The 19,639-nt window shown below is 43.6% G+C and overlaps 1 protein-coding gene across 1 annotated transcript in view; it reads right to left on the reverse strand.

Annotated features, from left to right (window-relative positions):
- Nucleotides 1–19,639, reverse strand: part of SH2D7 (SH2 domain containing 7) — a 214,931-nt gene that overhangs the window by 48,975 nt on the left and 146,317 nt on the right. The window contains exon 4 of the mRNA XM_085646307.1: nt 15,590–15,784. Coding sequence (XP_085502433.1) covers nt 15,590–15,784 — 195 coding nt within the window. The remainder of the gene's footprint in view (nt 1–15,589; nt 15,785–19,639) is intronic.

Below are 19,639 nucleotides of genomic sequence, written 5' to 3' on the forward strand. Positions count from 1 at the left end.
CTAAACCTAGCTTGACCCAAGATTTAACAGGAACGGGAACAGCTTCAACAGGACTCTGTACGGTAATTTGGAACTACTAATAAATCTCAATGTCTAAGTAAATCATCTTGCACATTCAATGCTACAGAAATATGTTTATATAAATTATAGGGATCACACTTATACATGTGTTCCATGTCCAAAGGCCATCCTCTGTTCTCAAAGATCATAAAATCAGTTTGCACTTTGTACCTCCTGTATGGCAACTCTCTAATCTAACTCAGAAATACAATCATCTGTGGGCAAGGAAATGGCACCATCTATGGTAACATCTTCATTCTCAGCATCTACAGTTTCAGAAGTAACCACTGGCAACCGTGACAAACAATCCACTAAAATGTTTTTACTACCAGGAATGTGTGTAACATGATATTGGAAGTCGATATTGCCACTTGGCAATCCAAGGAGTAGTCTGGCCAGCTCCTTTGGTGATGTACAAATTCCCCAGGGGGTTATGATCGACATGAATGGTAAAGTTTACACCCTGTAGATAAGATCTAAAATTATCTAAAATGAGAAACCCCTCAACAGCAAGCGAGAGCCTCATGCTCAATTACAGAACAGGTACTTTCAGCAACTCTAAGGGTTTGCAAAACAAATGCAACTATTTCAGCCTTTTTATTACGAGATTGAAGTAACACTGTACGGAAACCATGCTTACTGACATCTGTGGCAATAATACAGGGATCAGGGGTGTCAAATGGCTTGAGGGGAATTAAATTGGCTTTTTCTAATCTTACAGCTTTGAATTCGTTGTCCACTTCCGCACACAAGACAAACCTCTCATTTCTCTTCAACAGAGAACATAATTTGTTAATTTTTACTGCACATGTTAGAATAAACCTGGCATAAAACTCTAACATGTCTAGTAAGGACCTTAAATGATCTTTGTTGCTTGGAGGGAGAAACTCAGCAATGGCCTTGACTAGACTTTCTTTCATTGGCCGACAACTTGTAACCCTGATAGTCCACAGCAAATCTGCATTTACTTCCTATTAACGTTGCACCTTTCAAAATATGGAGCACCTTAGTCAAACACCTGTCACGTCTTTCTAGGTTGTGACCAAATATTAAAATGCCATCCCGAAAACACTTGACATTTGGAATATCTTGAAATAATGTTTCTACCACTGGCTGAAAAACTGAAGAATCAGACATCAAACTGGATGGCATGCACCTGAACCTGAAAGATCCTTCAGGGTTAATAAACAATATCAGATGTCTGAACTCCAGACATTGTTTTCTTTCTCACTGTGTCTCTGGAACCAAGCTACACCTGACTGAAGTGCTGCAATCAGGGCGAAACCAGACTTGGGTTACTTGTGTTCCGGTTCGGGAGGTACCCAATGTACTAGTTCAGGGTGGACTGTTAGAGCAGGGTCAAGACTAAATTGTATATGGCTTGTTCCAAATTGAGATTGCATGGTGGACAAACAATGGTTTGGACTGCTACCCTGAGCATCTTCCAGTGGTGAGGCTTATTGCAAGCATTTCTTCCATCACCTTTCATGTGTTTGATGTACTGCCCTATGTGGCAAGGGTATGCCCAGACGTAATTCCCTTGCTCACTGTGCCACTGGAGCCAAGTTACACACAGCCGAAGAGCCCCAATAAGGGCTAAACTGGTCTTGGTTTGCTTGTGTTCTGGTTCATGGAGGCCTAGAGTTCGGGCTGGACTGTTCCTTTTGGAGCTTGTTGTAGCCTGAGGTTGAATAGTGGGCAAAAGAACAATAGGTTGGACTGGCACTCCAAGCAACTGCCAGTGGTTAGTCGTATTACAAGCATCCTCCTATCACCTTTTGTGTGTTTGATGTGCTACCCTAAGTGGTAATAGCATGCCCAGACCTGGGTCCCTTGCTCACTGTGCCCATTGGAACCAAGCTACACACAACTAAAGAGCCCCAAGCAGGGCACAAATGGTCTTGGCTTGCTTGTGTTCCCATTCAGGGAGGATCTCTCCTTACAGTTTGTGCTGGACTGTTCTTATTGGAGCAGTGTCAAGACTGATTTGCATGGAGCTGGGTCCAAACTGAAGTGACGTAGTGGACATAAGAATGATTGGTTGTACTGCTACCCTGAGAGATTTCAGGTGGTTAGGCTTATTGCAAGCATTCCTCCCATCACCTTTTGTGTGTTTAATGTAACAATAAGTATATACATTAATAAACAAGCATTGGAAAAGCTAACATGTCTTGGCTCTGAGCCATTACTTATGCCAATGCTTTTTAATCAGCATTACTTTTAATAGATAATGAAAGTGTTTGACCCCACTGTGGAATAGGCATGTAATATCAGAAGTCTTGGCATGCACCTACACTCTGAATACTCCTATTAACACACCAGAGCAAAGGAGATGGAGAAGCTAGGGAGAGGCCACTCTTCTGTTACTGGTATAACAATAGAGGGAGTATGGAGGCGAGTGAGGTTGATGTAGCCTGAATGGAAAACAAGTAGTGACTTCAGTGACTGCCCCAGCTCTGATCTGTAGCGAAGGGCAGAGCCCACAAGGAGAAAATGGAGTCAGATCTGATGGCTGAAGGGAGTAGCCCTCTGTAAGGCAAGGACATGTCCCTATCCACTAAGCAGAACATATTTACATTGTCTTCTAAAGGGGGTGTTGCATAAGCTAGGGTCTGGATTTATCATTAGATTGCGTTTCCCTTACGTCACGCTTGGCGGCACAAGGGCAATGCAATCCGTAAGTCAGATTTACCAAGCAACGCAAGGCCACCTTGCGTGGTCCTGAGTTGCTTAGTAAAAACTGGAGTAACAAGTCTACAATGCCTGACTTTCCAACCCACGAATGCCTGAACTTATTTCTGTGCACCAACACTTGACGGTGAAAGTCTGGGTTGTTGTAGCCCCAAACAACACCACTCAGCTCTCTGGTTGATGTGTTGTCAGTGGTTTCTGGGTTACTAACAGTTCTGAAAAGGTTTTCAGGGACGCAGCGGAAATTGAAACCTAATATCAAACTGTATAATATCCCACACAAGCACTGCACTAAAAAAAAGAGACTTAATAGTTAAAAGTGTTTCTTTAAACAATCTAATTCTGTTGCTTAGCTCATGAAAGTAACCACACGGAATATGATTAATATGACACAGAGGCATGCGACCAACAACGAGAAGAATATGAACATTTCTAACATAGCAAGACATTTATCAAACTAGCAACCTGAAATCCTAACACCTACCTCTGAGCGCCACACTGTGAGAGCATGGAGTAGATTAAATTGCATCTAGATTTTCTTGGGAGACGACATACTGCATACCTCTTTACAGCAAAGTGCTGTGATTATCAGGAAGGCTGGAAGTGAGTGTTCTCTCAAAAGAAAAAACACAACAGCTGTTCTCAGCTCTTCTCTTCTCAGAGAGTTATCAGCATTCAGCACGGGACGGGAGACTGTAACACCAGCTATAGGTCCAAACTTTGAATTAAAGATGTAAACAATGGACACATCTTAGAGAAATCCTTGAGAAGATGCAAAACTAAAGAGTCACAATCCTTTACATCTTTCCAATATTCTCTGAAAGCTTTAGTTGCAGCCATTGGATTTTTGAACTTGCCATCTTTAAACCAAGGGAAGTGTCAGATGTCATTGGGGACTCTGGTAACACTTCATTGGTTTCATATTATGTACTATTGTACCACGAGGATGATGTTGGCATCTGTAGACTGCATAGGGATTCAATGTCAATAAGTGATGGTTCCTTGATGCTGTAGGGTCTGCTGACGATTGAAACTTTAATTACTGCTTAAATCTAGATACATGTTGTGTTTGATAAAGAAATCAAAATATGTAATTGTGCTTCTAAGATTTATATCAACCTGTGATTCATGTTTTAGTTTTTACACCACTTCTTGAATGACACCCAATGGGCAAGACTAAGACCTAAGAGTTGGTTGTTTTCTAGATGCTTGGATCACAATAGCTAATTCTGTAGATAAACCATATCTTTGCTGACATCTGTTACTATTACAGTCTGTGAGAATAGGCAGTGGACCACCTGTCAGTAAGTGTGAAGGATTAAACCACCCTTGGAGGTCTCCCTTGATGTGAGGGTTCATCTTCACTCTGGTGTCATAATGCTAGGTTAGTGTAGACCCTAATTCCAGAAAGTGACTCATTAGGATCTCCAGATGGTATCTGGACCATCAAACGTGATGGTTGATGCCATGCCTCCTTGTATCTGAAGCCATGCTCTTGCTATTTGCACCTTCTGAGCCTGGGTGTTCAACAAGTACCTCTTCTTTTGCGGAAACATGTTGTCTGGGAGACATACAAGTCCTGCATCCATAAGGAACCCTGTTCCTATAAATTCCTTATCTTGGATGGTTGCAATTGAAACATCTCCCAATTTACCAGAGAATCATAGTTTAAGAGCATCTTCAGAACTCCATATCAGTCCTTGATAACATGGTTCTTTCAAAGCAAATGAATCACCAGTCATGTAAATAAGGCTGAAGAGACACTCCTTCCTTGTGATGAATGCCAAGTAAGGCTGGTCACACCTTTGTGAACATTCTGGAACCTGACTGCAGACCAAAACGTCAATATTGTGTACTGGTAATGAAGATCCTATATGGCAATTCTCAGATACTTTTGATGACCCTGGAAAATAGATTGCTTAGACAGGTATCCATAGTGTCTATTACTGTTAGAAAGTCTCCCAGCGTCCCCATCTGGATTACTTTCTGTAGAGATTTCACTTTAAAATGGTTGGGCTTTACCCAAGAATTGACTGCCTTCAGATTGAGCACATGAATTATGTAATGTTATTTATTTTCTTAACTGCTTTAATATGTTGTCTTCTTTGTAATTGTATTTAATCATTGTGTGCTTTTATGACAATCGTCGAATAAAGCTAATTTGACTGAGACTGACTGCCTTCAGATTGAGCACAGGCCTGAATGCTCCTGACACATTTTTTACTAGAAAAATGAATACAATTATTTTCCTTGCTTCTCTCAAGGAACTGGTTGAATTGTTTCATGTGTTCAGTGCCTGGCCCATTGTAGCTTCCTCTATGTTATGTCACAGGCAGCATTTGCTTGGCGCACGTTACTATATAAATACATTTATCTTTGTGCCACATTGTATTTTCACAGAGAATTTACAGCTGGTTTTGCATTTTGGTCTTTCTTGGGATTTAGTCTGAACACAGCAGACAAGGTCAAATAATGCCCCTTGTTATTTCGTTCTGGTCAGGCACTAGCACCTAGACATAATATATCAGTGCAGCTGTTGTTTATGAGCATATATGCCTTGTCATATAGGTATGCCCAGTAATGTAACATACATAGAGAGAGAGACTTTCTGAGAGGAGATAAAGGCTGTACCTGAGATGTAGAACGTCCACCTGTGTATGCTAAGCTACGGGGTCCGCTCCTAATCCCTGAGATCTTTGTTGTATAATCATCAGCTTCTGTAGAAGGGGAGGAGGGTTAGGCTAATTTGTCTGATAATATGACAGGGCTTTTCGTATATGTGTTTTACTGACTATGCTGATGGTATTTTTGTTAAGCATTTGTTTTCTGATTGTGGTACAACTAATTTATTCTAGAGCACAATAGTTTAAATAAACATTTCAAATTTCCTTTGTGTCTCTGTTATATCTTATTGTGGACCAGTACAATTGTTAGAGCGAAAGAGGGTGCCCTATTACTGTGATCCCTGAGAAGGTTGGGATTGTTGTGTTCTGGCGTGTTGATTCACTGGTCTCTCTGGATATGGTTAGGAGGGCAAGTGAGGCATTATAGCTAGTCAGACTCAGGCTCATTGGGAATGAGGTTGTATGGTGACTCAGTCCATACCTACTGACACTCTATAGTCCCAATCATAGTTCTGTTCCTAAGCAGAATCCCTGCAACAATTGCATTATTCTCAAATAATGATGAAATTCTTGGCCATATACCCTATGATTTAGAATTGTTCTTTGGATTAGGAGTATGAATGCACCCTGAGTCTGGAAGTATAGAGGCGAATTGATGAATTATATGTATTACCCACTGGTGAGCAAAAAACCTCTCCCAGTAGATGAGAAAATTCTGAATATGACTGGAAGCCACCCTTTTCTGTCCTCATGATAGTAAGGACCTCTCATTTTTTTGACTTAGCTGTTGAGAGACAGAATGAGTTTTGTTTCCTTCTTCTTTGGCTGGAAGCGCTTCCTGCAAGATGATTTTGAGTAGGAATATACCATATGACAGAGATGTTGAAGATTTGCCTTTGTAAGAGAGAGCGTGCTTTCTGTCTTTAAAAAACATTTAATCAACCTGCTCTCAAAAAAAGCTTTTCCCAGTATAGGAACCTTCAACAAAACTGCCTTTCAGAAATTTCAGCTTTCCAGTCACTCTCTAGTCACTTAGCCACATTGGGCAGCTAGCCAGACTAGAAATTCCGGATGCAAAAGCTGATGCTGTAATAGTATTGCATGAAATATCAAAGAGAAATTGTGCATACGGTTGCATAAGGACTAGCAACTCTGAGCACTCTTTCTTGCATATAACTAACCATATATTCAAAGTCCATAACAACACTAATGATTGATCTGTGTAAGCCACATAAGTACTGTTGTTTTGTGAGACTATGTGCTCTAGGACCCTGGTGGCTCTGGGCGGACTAAACAGAGGAAGTACGTAACTTGCGAGCTGGTGTTAAGGTGGGGTTATTTCCGGATATGATGTAATATGAGTGCAGTGTGTGATTGTATGCTGAGGAATAAAGATGTCTATTACAGAGCTCTATTTGCATGCTCCCTGGCTGGGAAGACCACTACATCCGGTGACGAGTAGGGGATATGTGCCCAGAAGAAACCAGACTGCTCTCCCTGAGAGTTTGCAGTGATACAGCAAACTGCTTCTGCGTGCCACATGCGGCCCAAGTTGGTACAAAGCAGTCTGAAATTGGACTTGTTTGTATTTGCAGTTCTAAGTCAACAAAAAAAGAGGGGGGACCAGGAGCTCGTTTCGGTCTAGTGTCCGTGCTCCACAAATGACTGTAAAATCACAAGGGACACTGTTCTATGTAGAGGGTGCAAGGTGTCACCCAGTCAAAAAAGAAGAAAGATATAGAGTAGGAAAGATTTAGAAGAGGAGGTTTGAAAAAGAGAGAGGCAGAGGTTCATCCCCAGTCTCAAGGATCCAATCCCGAAGGAGAGAGCCATGTCTTGCCTCTTAGTTGCCCTCACACACCCTGAAGGATGTCATGCTTCATCATCGGGATTTTGCTCCTCGTCGGGCTGGCCCTGCAATGCCCGCCAGGCCCCCGAAGGGTCACTTTAACAAAGATCTTTAAAGAGAAAAGCCGTTTGGTGAGTGCGGGTGTGTGGGGTGGATCCAGTGAAAAAAGTGGTGAAGTGCGTTCAGGGGCAGATAAAATTACCTAGGGGTATCCACTGGTGGACACTTTAATAGTGTGGTGCCCCTAGTAGGTTAAAAAACCAGAAGGTTGGTGAGTTACAATGAGGCCTAATGTGCCCGTGTAACTTAACAAAGGTCGACATGTTTCACGACTTAGTAGTCTGAATGATCTATGGCGTTTCTTCAGGACCTAGCTGATGCGGTGATTGTGCACGACAGAGAAGAAAGGGGTTCCAGAATAGTGATGGTAACCCACATGGGTGAGAGGTGGCTTGGGGTAGACCGCAGGGTAAGTGGACCTATAATGTGGTCTGCAATCTCGATTTGTAGATATGCCCAAGCGAATAGAGTACCCTCACAAGACAGGGGAGCAGTCTCCCATGGCTAGTCACCGCTGGATGCCCGCACCCTATTTGGGTTGCGTCGGGTGCCTGCTCCTAAGCACCTATGCTCTCCCAGCAGCTGCCTGTAGTGTATTTGCAGTGCACCATGTGCGCTTTCACTTAAAAGAATAGCTGCCGTGCCCCACAGCACTCGCCTCAAAGTATAAGCATGCCTGGCACGCTGGAAATACAAACAAGACCCGCCATTGTCCCCAGCAGTGTCAATAACAAAAGTAGTGCTCACATACTACATAAAGCAGACCATGTAACGAGCTAAGTAAAAGGTCCAGTCCATATGGGTGGTGACAAATGGAGACAAGACGGTACCAAGGAGGGACTAACAAGCCTCATAATTAATCTGAAGCCAGAGTTTACGAAGGAGAATGACACAAGCCAATTAAAAATATGGGCGGAGAGTGGGCGGGGCTTCCAATGAATACTCTACTACAGCACGGCATGCAGAGCGAGCAGCACATGTGCGCTGCCGCTAGGATCGACTTAAAAAGATTGGGAACAATATGGAGCTAGGGTAACTTTTAAAGAGGGGGTAAGGATGTTTGGTACAATAGCGGTGAATTGAATGGAGCTGACCAGAAGAGAGGAGTGAGATAATTAACTGTCTGACAGAAAAGGTGAGATCTGCTTCAGTTATTCACCCAGCCCTCTTAAGTTGTCAAGTCTCTGTAGAAGAGACTGGCTTTCTTCTGTTATGCTTTGCAATCCCAAACAGGTTACAGTTTTTTCCCACTTCATCTTGTATGATTCACAAAGATCTTTCTACGTTTAGTATTTGGAATGATGAACAGTATTAAAGGCAAGGGAGAGTTCAAGTAATTACTGTGCCTGTACTCCATTTTTAATCCACTGTAGTTTTAAAATCATCCCACATGGAAATCACTGCTGCCTCTGTGCCTCAACCCTACTAGAATCTGTTTGGGTAATCTGAAAGCAGGTTACTTTCATTGAATGTAGGTATATGTTTTGAGGTAGATCTTTCAATTCTTCTATCTTTTTGACTAAACCGGTCTGTTATTAGCCAGCAGTTAGAAGGTTCTCTTAGCTCAAAGCCTGTTTGGTTTAGGGAGGGTTTTATGTCAGGCATTTAGAGTTCATTTGGGAAAATACATATATTCAATAAGTTGCTGGCTGTTCTGGATGGATTGGATGCAGAGCTAGTTATGGGAACATGGGTCTGCAGGTGATTCTGCTGGCCAACAGGTGTTTGCAGCACTGATGATGAACTGATGAAGCCTTGATGAGATTAAAGGGGAGTGTTATGTATATGTTTTTGTGTTTTGCTATATGGTGAACTGTACTGAGCTTCTGGAATTGTGGTTGAGAAGTGGGAAGGTGTGAAATTGGTGGGTGGGAAGTGATGCAGGTTTGCTCTCCAAACAGCAAGGGCCAGTGATGAGGAGGCCTTCAGCTGTACTGCCAAGCAATAAGAATGTTACTAACACTTCAGATATTATAGCTGGCGAACACTTTTCCTCTGAAATCTTCTAACAAGGCTGTTTTGTTGTCACCATGAGGCATCTCATCAGGACTGTAGGCCCCTCACCAGCTCTCTCTATTCAAATCTTCTGGCCCATGTTAAGGGCTTTTGGCCATTCTCAGCTCTTCAGGGAGTAGGTACGCTCTCCGGGACATAGGTCTCTCTTGAACAACACAGACACCAAGTCACAAGGATTGCTCACATTACTGGCTCCTTTCAGCTTTCCTCGATAATACCCCATCAGTCTTGTGAAGAAAAGAAAGCAAAACATCCAAGCTACTCACCATTTAGAGGGTGAGGAGCGGCTACTCCTGAATGCGTGCAGTATGTAGAGACTGGCAACGAATCAAAATTATGTATATTTACACCAATGATTATACATTGAGAGACAAATATGCACTTTTTTAGTATCCACAAAATAGCATATTTTCTGGAGTCAACTAAACATATGTAGTGAAAAGACCATAAGATAAGCCATTTAATTTAGGAAAAACATAATTGTCTGAACATGCTGTTGGACTGGGAATATTCCCTGCGGGGTGTGCAAATATGATGCCATGTCCTGAGTCCCCGACTTTGGCTGCTTTGTGTCCCATATTTTGCTTTTGGATGCAAGCTCAAGCTAATATAACAGGTGCAGAGGCTTACACCTGTCCCTGACACAAACAAAGTCCTGGAACTGTCCTGTGATATCGAGAAGTGCACCAAGCATGCCCTCATTTTGCTGACCGTGGACTACCACCCCTGTCATGGGTTTAGCATGTACAGTGGTGGTGGCAACATACCATGTTTTGTGAATCCACAGTCATGACCAGACATTCTATCTGTGTTGCTGACCCCACTTGTGTAAGGTTCTGCATCAATGTGTAACCTAGATCCTAGTTCTAACATCCCAAGTGGATTGTGTTTGTGGCTTGTGTAGTACAAGCATAAAGAAGCCAGAGTAATGAAAGCCCGTGGCTCCTATTTTGGAAGCTCTTAGCCTGCTCTTGTGCACAAGATGTTGGTGAGATTGTTTTCACAGATAGTGAAAAAGTATAACTGTCAGACCTGAAAATAGAGGGAGGAGACAAGGCTCCTTTAGAAATTCACTTAAGCAGTTCCTGCTGAGTGGAGCTGCTGATTTGTTTTCATATGGTAGGTGGTCTTGTCTCTCTTGTTCAGGGTAAGAGTGATCTTTTAGATGGGGCTAGACTTTTGTCTTCATCCTGATCACAAATCGGCGTGGCTGGTGACAAGACAGTTGCAGAAACCTCACTCCTCTTTGGGCCTCTGTTGTAGGTACTCTAGACTGGAGACTACCCTACTGTGAAGAGCATCATTCTACACAAGGCTGTGTATGGAGAACTGCCTAGAGAGGACACTTTACAGAAGAACCACCACAAACCGGTTGTTTTGAGATTGCATACAGATAATCCATATTCCTTATCTGCATTGATTGCATAAAGGCGAGAGCTACTCACATCCTTGTCACTCCAGTGTCAAGTCCTTTCACCGAGGAAGGGAGAATTACGCATAATTCTCGGAGAACTGCTGTTTAACCAGAGCTGGTGTCTGTGTGACAGCCAGCTTCCCAGAGGAGAGGGTACATCTCCTGGAGCCCTTACTTGCCGGAAGAGCTGTATCCCTGACCTAGAAGAATTAGGGAGTCAGCCTGCCTGCTTAGAGAATGAAAGAGCTTGTCAAATCGCAGGAGGAGTGACTGGCCAGGGAATGCCACGAACCGCCAGACTTTAGAGTGGAGAGTGTACCAGGAGAAAGAAGATAGCAGAGATTGATCTGCAAGTTCAAAGATAGTGGGTGCAGTCTTTTCAGAAATACCATTCCAAGAGGGAATAGCAGGTGGACAGCCAACATTGACACTGTGCAATAGGAACAATCAAGGTTGACCTCGCTGATTAAATAAAAAGGTGTGCCCATTGAATATGCAGCAACCGAAACCCATAGCCGTTCCTGTGGCTGACGTTGCCACGTAAGGCAAGAATTGTGTACATGGAGGTCACCACTGCAGTATCTGCTAAGTGCGTCCCTAGACTGCTAGAATGCTGCTGTGAAACCTGTGTAAGTGGCGGCCCATCGGCTGCCCAATGACCCAGAAAGGGGTTTGTCGCCTGCCATGAGCCATCACTGACTCCCATAGGCTTCATTCACTGAAGGACTCATGGCTGCGGCTCTGGCTGTCCCATCCTGCTGTAGCGTACCTATATCGAGGCACTCCCACAACCATGCTGTCTTATCCTAGAAGCGAGCACGATGGAAGACATGTGATGCTGAAATACACAGAGACCTGCATTGTGTTGAGACTGTATCTAGAAGACTGTACTGAACTGAGCCAACCATAATTGAACTGAGGTACCTGCACCTGAGCCTTGATTAATGTCTCACAAAACTAACCTAATGGGGACCTGCCTAGACTCACAAGAGGAGGTACTTAAGTTAACGTATAGTGCTATGATGTGTGTTTTTAAGCTCCTTACTGGGTGTGTTTCACTACATCTGAGATGTACTTTTTAGGTCTGGCTTGACAGCCATACCTTGAGTGGTCAACAGAAAAAGCTTTAAGAAGCTCAACTGTCAGAAAGACTTTGGCTCCGCCCACATGTTGACCTTGATTACAGCATATGGTTGGGCAGAACTTGTGTGGTGCTGCCGTGAAAGAGTGCGGTGCTTCTTGCACTCCTATTGATGCCTGAGTGGTATTCCCTCTCCTTGCATGGTTGCCCCATGAAAACACAGTAACATGGCAGTGTGCAAGAATTTTGCTCTGCAAGCATGCACCAGTATAATTGGTAGAATTGTTGGTGAAAAATGTCTTCCCAATAAGGGATTTCCCCCATCCAAAATAGTTGCTATGTTCACCGTGATAGCTGAGTCTGTTTGTTTTTTCTTTTCCATTTGCATTAGTGACATTCAGAACAAAAAAGTTTGTTTTGCCCAACCTTCCGGGCACTCCAGATGTGCTGCTCACTGCAGCTTTAACTTGTGGTCCTGTGTCGTAACGGTCTCATGCCAGTACCTCCTTCTACACCAACCTACAGCCTCAGTTCACTCTCCCCAACCAACATGCTCCCCCACGGCCTGCTCCCGTCTCAAACAACAGCTGCAGCCCTACGGTACCAGCTCCTGCAGAGCGCTACTGTCATTCAGGCCTACAGGGCACACATTTTGGTCTACATCATGGCTTCTGAAGCACCAAAAACAGCGGGCCCGATTCACAGAACTAACTTAAGACAAAATCCTAAACTTCCTACCATTTTCGTATTCACAGAAGGCACTTACTCATTTTGGTATTCACAGAAGACACTTACTCACTTCGGTATTCACAGAAGTTAGGAGTCCTAACTTTAGGACTCCTAAATGCATTCTGTGAATACCGAAAGTCTTAAAATTAGGATTTTTCTCAGTTTAGGAGTCCTAACGTTAGGACTCCTAACTTTACTACTACTAAACTGAGAAAAATCCTAATTTTAAGGCTTTCGGTATTCACAGAAGGCATTTAGGAATCCTAAAGTTAGGAGTCCTAACTTTACTACTACTAAATTGAGAAAAATCCTAATTTTAAGACTTTCGGTATTCACAGTAGGCATTTAGGAGTCCTAAAGTTAGGACTCCTAACTTCTGTGAATACCGAAGTGAGTAAGTGCTTTCTGTGAATACCAAAATGGTAGTAAGTTTAGGATTTTGTCTTAAGTTAGTTCTGTGAATCGGGCCCAGTATGTCTGGCCACAGGTGACCCCCCCACCTTTCATCCCACCAGCGGTTATGCAGGCCAATGGAGCTCAATGCAGTGCCAACAAGTGCCTCTTGAGCAGTAATTTCTTCCCCATCTTGCACCCCACTCATAGCCTGCAGTCCCAGTCAGCTCCCACACCATTTCACAGCCTCAGTTGCAGTGCGTCCTTCATACCCTGTTGTGCTGCTCCTCCTCCCGCTGCCTTCAGCTGCTTTCACCACTTCCTCTTGCCTGATCCTCACAGCCTAAGACTGATCCTGCCTTGCAAACCAGCCCCACCGCCTCAGATGAATCTCGTTTTCCGTACCATCCCACAGGCTCAGTACATTTCGCCCTATTTCATGGACCTGTAGTTACGGATGGAACTAAATAGACATCTCATACTGCAAGAAGAGTAGGTAGTCTATGGGTTCATTTGTAAGCATGTGTGCATGTTCACAGGTGTTGGGTAGTTTATTGTGTGCTGTGTTAAAGGTGTGGTGTGTAAGTGCAGAGGGTCAGTGAGTGGTGTAAGTGCAGGGTGAGCAGTGTGAGTGAAGGTGTGGAAGGAATGCTTGATTAAGTGCAGGGTGAGATGCGAGTGGTGTGCCAATGTGGGAGCTCGGTGACCAGGGTGCTCTTGTGAGTGGATCAAGAGAGCAAATGGTGAGCCCATGTGAGAGCAGGATGACTAGTGAACCTGTGTGAATATAGTGTGAGCTGTGTGAATGCAGGATGATGTACCCTAGATACTCTAAGTAATTCCCCATGTCCTTGACAGTTGTCAAGTGGGTATTCAAGTGTAATTTGAACTATGATTATCAAAGCTGATTCTGCACCTAAATGTCATACTTTCTGACATGCGGGAAGTTACTTTTCTTTAGTTGGAAGAGCCATTGCAGGCCAGATGCTGAGCTCTAGCTGTGGAAAAAGTCCTCTTAGGAACTTTGCACCAAGACTTCAAGTTGCTAAATTGTGCACCGTGAAACCAAGAAACATGGTTTACCTCCTAGACAAAATGTGTTTTACCATAGGCAATTACCTTATTTCACTGTGCCTTCATATCACGTGTCGTCCCTTTTAAGTGTAGCTTAAAAAAAACTAAATTTAGGATGTGCGCCCTACAAAAACTTCACTTTTATGATTTAATAGTCTTTAATGTTGCTCACATGTTATAAAAATCCAAGCAGGGTTCGCATGACAACTGACTTGCCTCTTGGTTCACCAATAGCCGCAGCCACTGGAATTATGCGGCAGAGGAGGACCCAATTATGCATTAGTTTTGACTAAATTATGTGAGAAGAAATGGCAAATTATGTGGTTTAATGAGGTGCATTTTGTGATAGTATTACTTCATTATTTTGTGATTTTTACACATGGTAACTCGGTCTCTGAAGAGATTTCACCTTATTAGTACCACTTTAACACCTAAATACAGCAATCGGCAACTGAAATATGACCACTCAACCTTTGCGAAGGGAATTCCAGACCACAGGAACATGAATCGCCATGTTTTTAGTAACTTTGGTTAGTTTGAGATAAAAACAATTTTCTTTTTGTTGAAATCTACAGATTATGCAGGAAACAAAGGATTATGTGGCAAATGCGGCAAAGCCACTATTATTCAAAATACGCTGCAGTCCCAGATTCGCATAATTCCAGTGGCCCTGCTAATAGCATCGCCATCGTAGGCATGAATGTTTCAAAGTTTATGTTTCTGATAAATGTCACAGTCAATGCAGAAATTCATACTAATGTACTGAAGTGAAACACTTCCAGGTTTAGAGAAATTAAATATTTAGCACATTTTTAAATGAGGAATGGTATACCAGTCAGAGGACTCAGTCCCTGTTTTGGAGCCTGGAGCCAAACCAGAACATTTGCTGGGCCCTGGCTCAGCACTCCCCGTTCATGTGCTGCTTGCCCACCTTTGTACTGGTAATGAAAGTCTTTCTACAACTCTGGCAGCAACAGCCCATAACAAGAGTGGGGGCAGCAGGGGGGGGGGGCTGAAGGTGATTAAACAAACAAAGACTCGTGGATGATAAATGGTCTTTTGAAGTCCTTTTGAAGACCTGCCAAACATTTTGGAGGAGGCCAAGACATCAGCCCCTGCCCAGCCCCTGCCCAAGACAGTTCAAGACCTGCCTGTGGACTCACAGCCCGGGACAGGGCAGACGATGGGGGGGGGGGGGGAGGAGGGGGTTCTAAAGCCCTTTAAGCCCAAAGGGCACTGCCCGCCTGCAGCCAGTGCCTCACACTCGGCTGTGCTTGTCCACCTGCAGGAGATAAAACAAAACAGGATGTGTTGGGGAAACTATTGCTAATATCCACACGGTTGGAGATAACCTCACTTTGTGACAAGAACAAGTGGACGAGGAGCGAATGGATTGTTTTCTATCTCCTCCAAAGAGGGTGAATGGGGCCACCCTGCTAGCATTAAGGGCCATTTACTGATAGTGTGATATGAGATGCACAGAGCCACTCCCTATTTTACTGCCAAGCCAGCCGGTGCCATCGATGGTCGAAGCCTGCAGATCTGAAAATCAATAATTAAGGGTAATTATGCGGAGAACCAGAAACCGATGTTGGTACCTCAGCGCTGAAGGCGGTCCCCTCCGATGAGAAAGTCATCAATTGCTCTTGAAATTGCTTTCCAGTTCTGGGAAGTAAAGCTGGAGCCCTCGGAAACAGGAAAGTATAAGAGATGGCTTCACCCTTTGGTTTGTTGTGGTTGAATAACGTAGAACAATTCTGTGAAATTTCGTCATATTCACTTTTGTCAGGATACTGCCAAAATAAAACAAAGGCAGATATGTAGTCAGTGCCTGAGGTGACATACCATGCGCATTTGTTAGTGCTATTTGTGGAGGTGTCAAGTTAAAGCGCTATTTGATGGACAGGGCGCAGTGTGGACCCCCCAAGGATGTGGTTGCTCTTCAGCTGGACCTGTCCAGCAAATTGATTCCCCATTCAATAGTAATTCAAGAACTAAGATAAAGCACATTAGACTTTACAATGAAGGCTGTACAGATAATACAGTGGAAATCAGGACGGTCTGTTGAAAGATTAAAGGCATTACACGAGCAAAATAGATAGTCAGTCAATTAGTCAACAGCAACATCCACAGAATAAAATAAAGGAAATCGTTTAGAAGAGAGAAATGCATTTCAGCTCTAAGAAGTGAATAGAAGTTATAAACAAGAGGGTAGGCTGACAGTGGAGTCGCCGACTAAAATGTGTGATAGAGTGTCTCTACAGAACAAAAGCGGACACGTTCATGAGAAACCATTGTGGTCCCATTAGTTGAGGCCTTGAAACAATTCTTTCTCAGTGGAACAGTGTGCTACAGAGCGCTGAGAAAAAAACACCTCAGCCTGTACCTGGGAAAGTAAACATTGTATGCAAGGTTACTGGTGCATGCATCATCAGAGTGAGACAGAAATGAAAAGATCAAAATATACTTAAAGATGGCGACAAGCAACGTTTGCCTTTTTGAATTTGAGGCCTACTTTGTCTAATGTTAGCATAAGCACAATTCCCTCAACAAAGTGTCTTCATTTCAATGACATTCATTTTCTTTTGTCGTGTTAAGGTTACTATGCATAAAATCATAAAACTCTGCACCATGCCATCAGAGACCATGGTAGTTGAGGGAGCGTCATGAAATTAAGAACCCTCCTTGAACCAAAATGTATGATCCGGCCTGCAGACAAGGACTCACTTTCAGCCCCCTCTTCATACATAGCAATGCAGTAGTCATGTGCATGCCAGAAGCTTCCCGCCTTTGGAACCACCTCCCCAGCGTGCCTTAAAGTGCCCTTCCAGGCCAATGTCAGGAAATACATGCCCACCTCTAAGCTTGGAATGTAGGGAGTCTGCAATACAAAAGGCAATTTTTTCTGTAGCAACATTGCAATAGGCAAGCACAGATGTCAAAACATCATGCAGGATGAGATGAAATCGGTCCCTACCAAACACAATGCAATGCCCTAGCGCAAATATGTTTCTATGGCACTCGAAGGCACCTAAGTCATTTTAAAAACAAGGGGCTTATTTACAAGCCCCTTGTTCCACCGGAACGTCAATTGTAATATGGGAAAAATCCACTTTGAGCATGTGCCAATTCTACGAATTAGTACATGTGTAAAATGTAATATTCCACTATGTACATGGTGATATTGGGACTCTGAATGAGCAGGATGCCCAGGTACAGCACCTCATAGGGGACCACGTACACTAGTAAAACTGGGTATCATGCCCGGATGACCCTCACCAGAACCTAGTAGATCCTTTTATTAACACCATGTGTCACAGGAAGCAACCAATTACTGCATCTGCTAAATAGAGTTTTTAGAGGAAAGATGGTACGTCCCTTTGGTGTTGCGCATGTGCACCATTACATGTATTTTTTCAACAATCTGCACTACTCAAACTGCCAACTTTGGGAGTTGAACTATATCTGCCAATTCCACTGCATAGTTTTTGCACTTTAATTAAATTAAATATGGATAAAAAGAGACCCGATAACTTAAATTATGCATAACATCCCATTTAAAAAACAATATACATTTAGCAGCTACTATTCAAATAGATATTCACTAGCAATTAATAATTTTTATTTGAATTAAAACCTAGAAAACTCATTTTAGCATGCTGTACAAAGGAAGTTCTCACAGTATGTCAGAGTAAAATAGTTTGTTTGAAATATATTTGTTAGACCTGGCATCCTTGGCTTGGTTTTCGCCTAACTTTTTGCCTTCAGGCCTTCTGTTTTTGCTGACTTTGTTTTTGCTGGCCCTAGGAGTCTGCACACTTTAACACTGCTAACTAGTGCTAACATGTTTGTACTTTCTCCTTAAAGCAAGTTAGATTGGCTTATACCCAATTGGCATATTTAATTTACCTGGAAGCCCCTAGTAAAGGAACATTACCCTTGCTCAAGGCCTGTAAATCAAGTGCTGTAACATTGATTGTGCTGCCCACGTAAGTAGCACATGTTCCAGGACTGCCATTGCACCTGTGTGTGTGCAGTTTAAACTGCCATTTCAACCAGGTAATGTAATATTTTGCTAGGCTCAAACCTTCCTTTTTAATCTGTATAAGTCATCCTTAGTGTAGGCCGTGAACAGCCCAGATGGTAGGGTACAATGTATTTAAAAAGTAAGATATGTACTTTTGAGTTTTACATGTCCTGGTAGTAAAAAACTCTTCAATTTGTATTTCACGACTGCAAGGCCTATCTCTCCCATTGGATATCATTGAAGATACCTTATTACCTTTTATAAGTGCAATTTCCAATTGGGAATAGTTCATGTTTGGTGTCTCTGAAATGTTAATGAAAAATCCTAGCTTATGGTGAGGTCGGATTTTAAATTACAAATTTAACAATGAAACTTTTATAAAGTTGGCATTTTCTTGCCTTAGCCAATTGGTGCCTTCAGCCTGCCTCTGGGACATATGACTGGGTGCAGTTGACAGTTGGGCTTTGTATATTCCTCAGAGACAGCCACACACAATGGGAGCTTAGTTATGACTGGATGAGTCGTCACTGGCAGGAAGGCAGGGAGGAGCTGGACTCAGCCCCACCTACACTTGAATAGGCTGTGTTCTGTGTCCACACAAAGGGCTGCCTCCCCTCTGTAGTTAGTCTGGAGGCAGGGCCAGGAAGGCAGGAAACCTGTGCAAGTGAAAGACATTCCTCTGGAAGCTTCTCCCCACTTCAAAGGCATAACTGGCTATACATGCTGGACCTCAGACACAAACTCTTCAGTAAACTTCTAGATCTGTGGATACTCTGCTAGGAAGAAGGAGTACTGTGCTTCTAAAAGGACTGCCACTTTGCTGGACTACTGCTGTGAAGGACTGCTGCTCTGCTGGGCTGATCTGCTGTCTATTGCCTGGGTGAGAAGAACTGGACCTGCATCTCTTGAACCCAGAGTGACTCCAAGGGCTAGTTGGCTGGCTTCCTGATCTGAAGCCTCAGGGACACAGCAGGCTTCCAAAAACCTGGCACCCACACCGGGACTCTGCCATCTGTAAGTCTACTCTGCCAACAGGGGTGCCACCCCAGTCTATGATCCTTGGACACGGGCTTAAGGTACCCCACCAGTCTCTGTGGATCCAGCGGAACTGATGAATCTCCTCTGCTGTGTGGCGCAAACCTGAGCAGAACTGATGCATTGCCGCTGCTGCATGGGTTGGACCTGTCGCAAAGACCTGCATCAGAATCGCCACTGTGTGATGCATCATTGGCTCAGGCACTCGTATCCCTCATCAACGGCAGCCTCAACTACGATGTCGGACTCCTCATCGCAGCCTCTCAGCTATTAGGAACAGAGGCATCTCCCTGACTGCGTACCACATCCTCGACGTCGAACTTCGCATCGCAAGCCTCATAGATGGGAACCTCGACAATAATGCAGGCCCTCCCATCGCAGCCTCGCCGCATCTCAGAACCGAGGCATCGCTTCGGCTGTGCGACGCATCTTCAACACGGATCCTCGCAAAGCTCTGTAAACCAGGATTTAAGTTGTTCAGTGGGCCTAGCTGGGTCCCTATAGCTGGGCCACGCTCCATTGCAGTTGGCTAGAACTTGTAACTTTGTCCTGGTGCGATACGACCAGATATCCACAGTTGGCGCTT

Source organism: Triturus cristatus, chromosome 3_1 (assembly GCF_964204655.1).
Source record: "Triturus cristatus chromosome 3_1, aTriCri1.1, whole genome shotgun sequence".
Taxonomy (NCBI): Eukaryota; Metazoa; Chordata; class Amphibia; order Caudata; family Salamandridae; genus Triturus; species Triturus cristatus.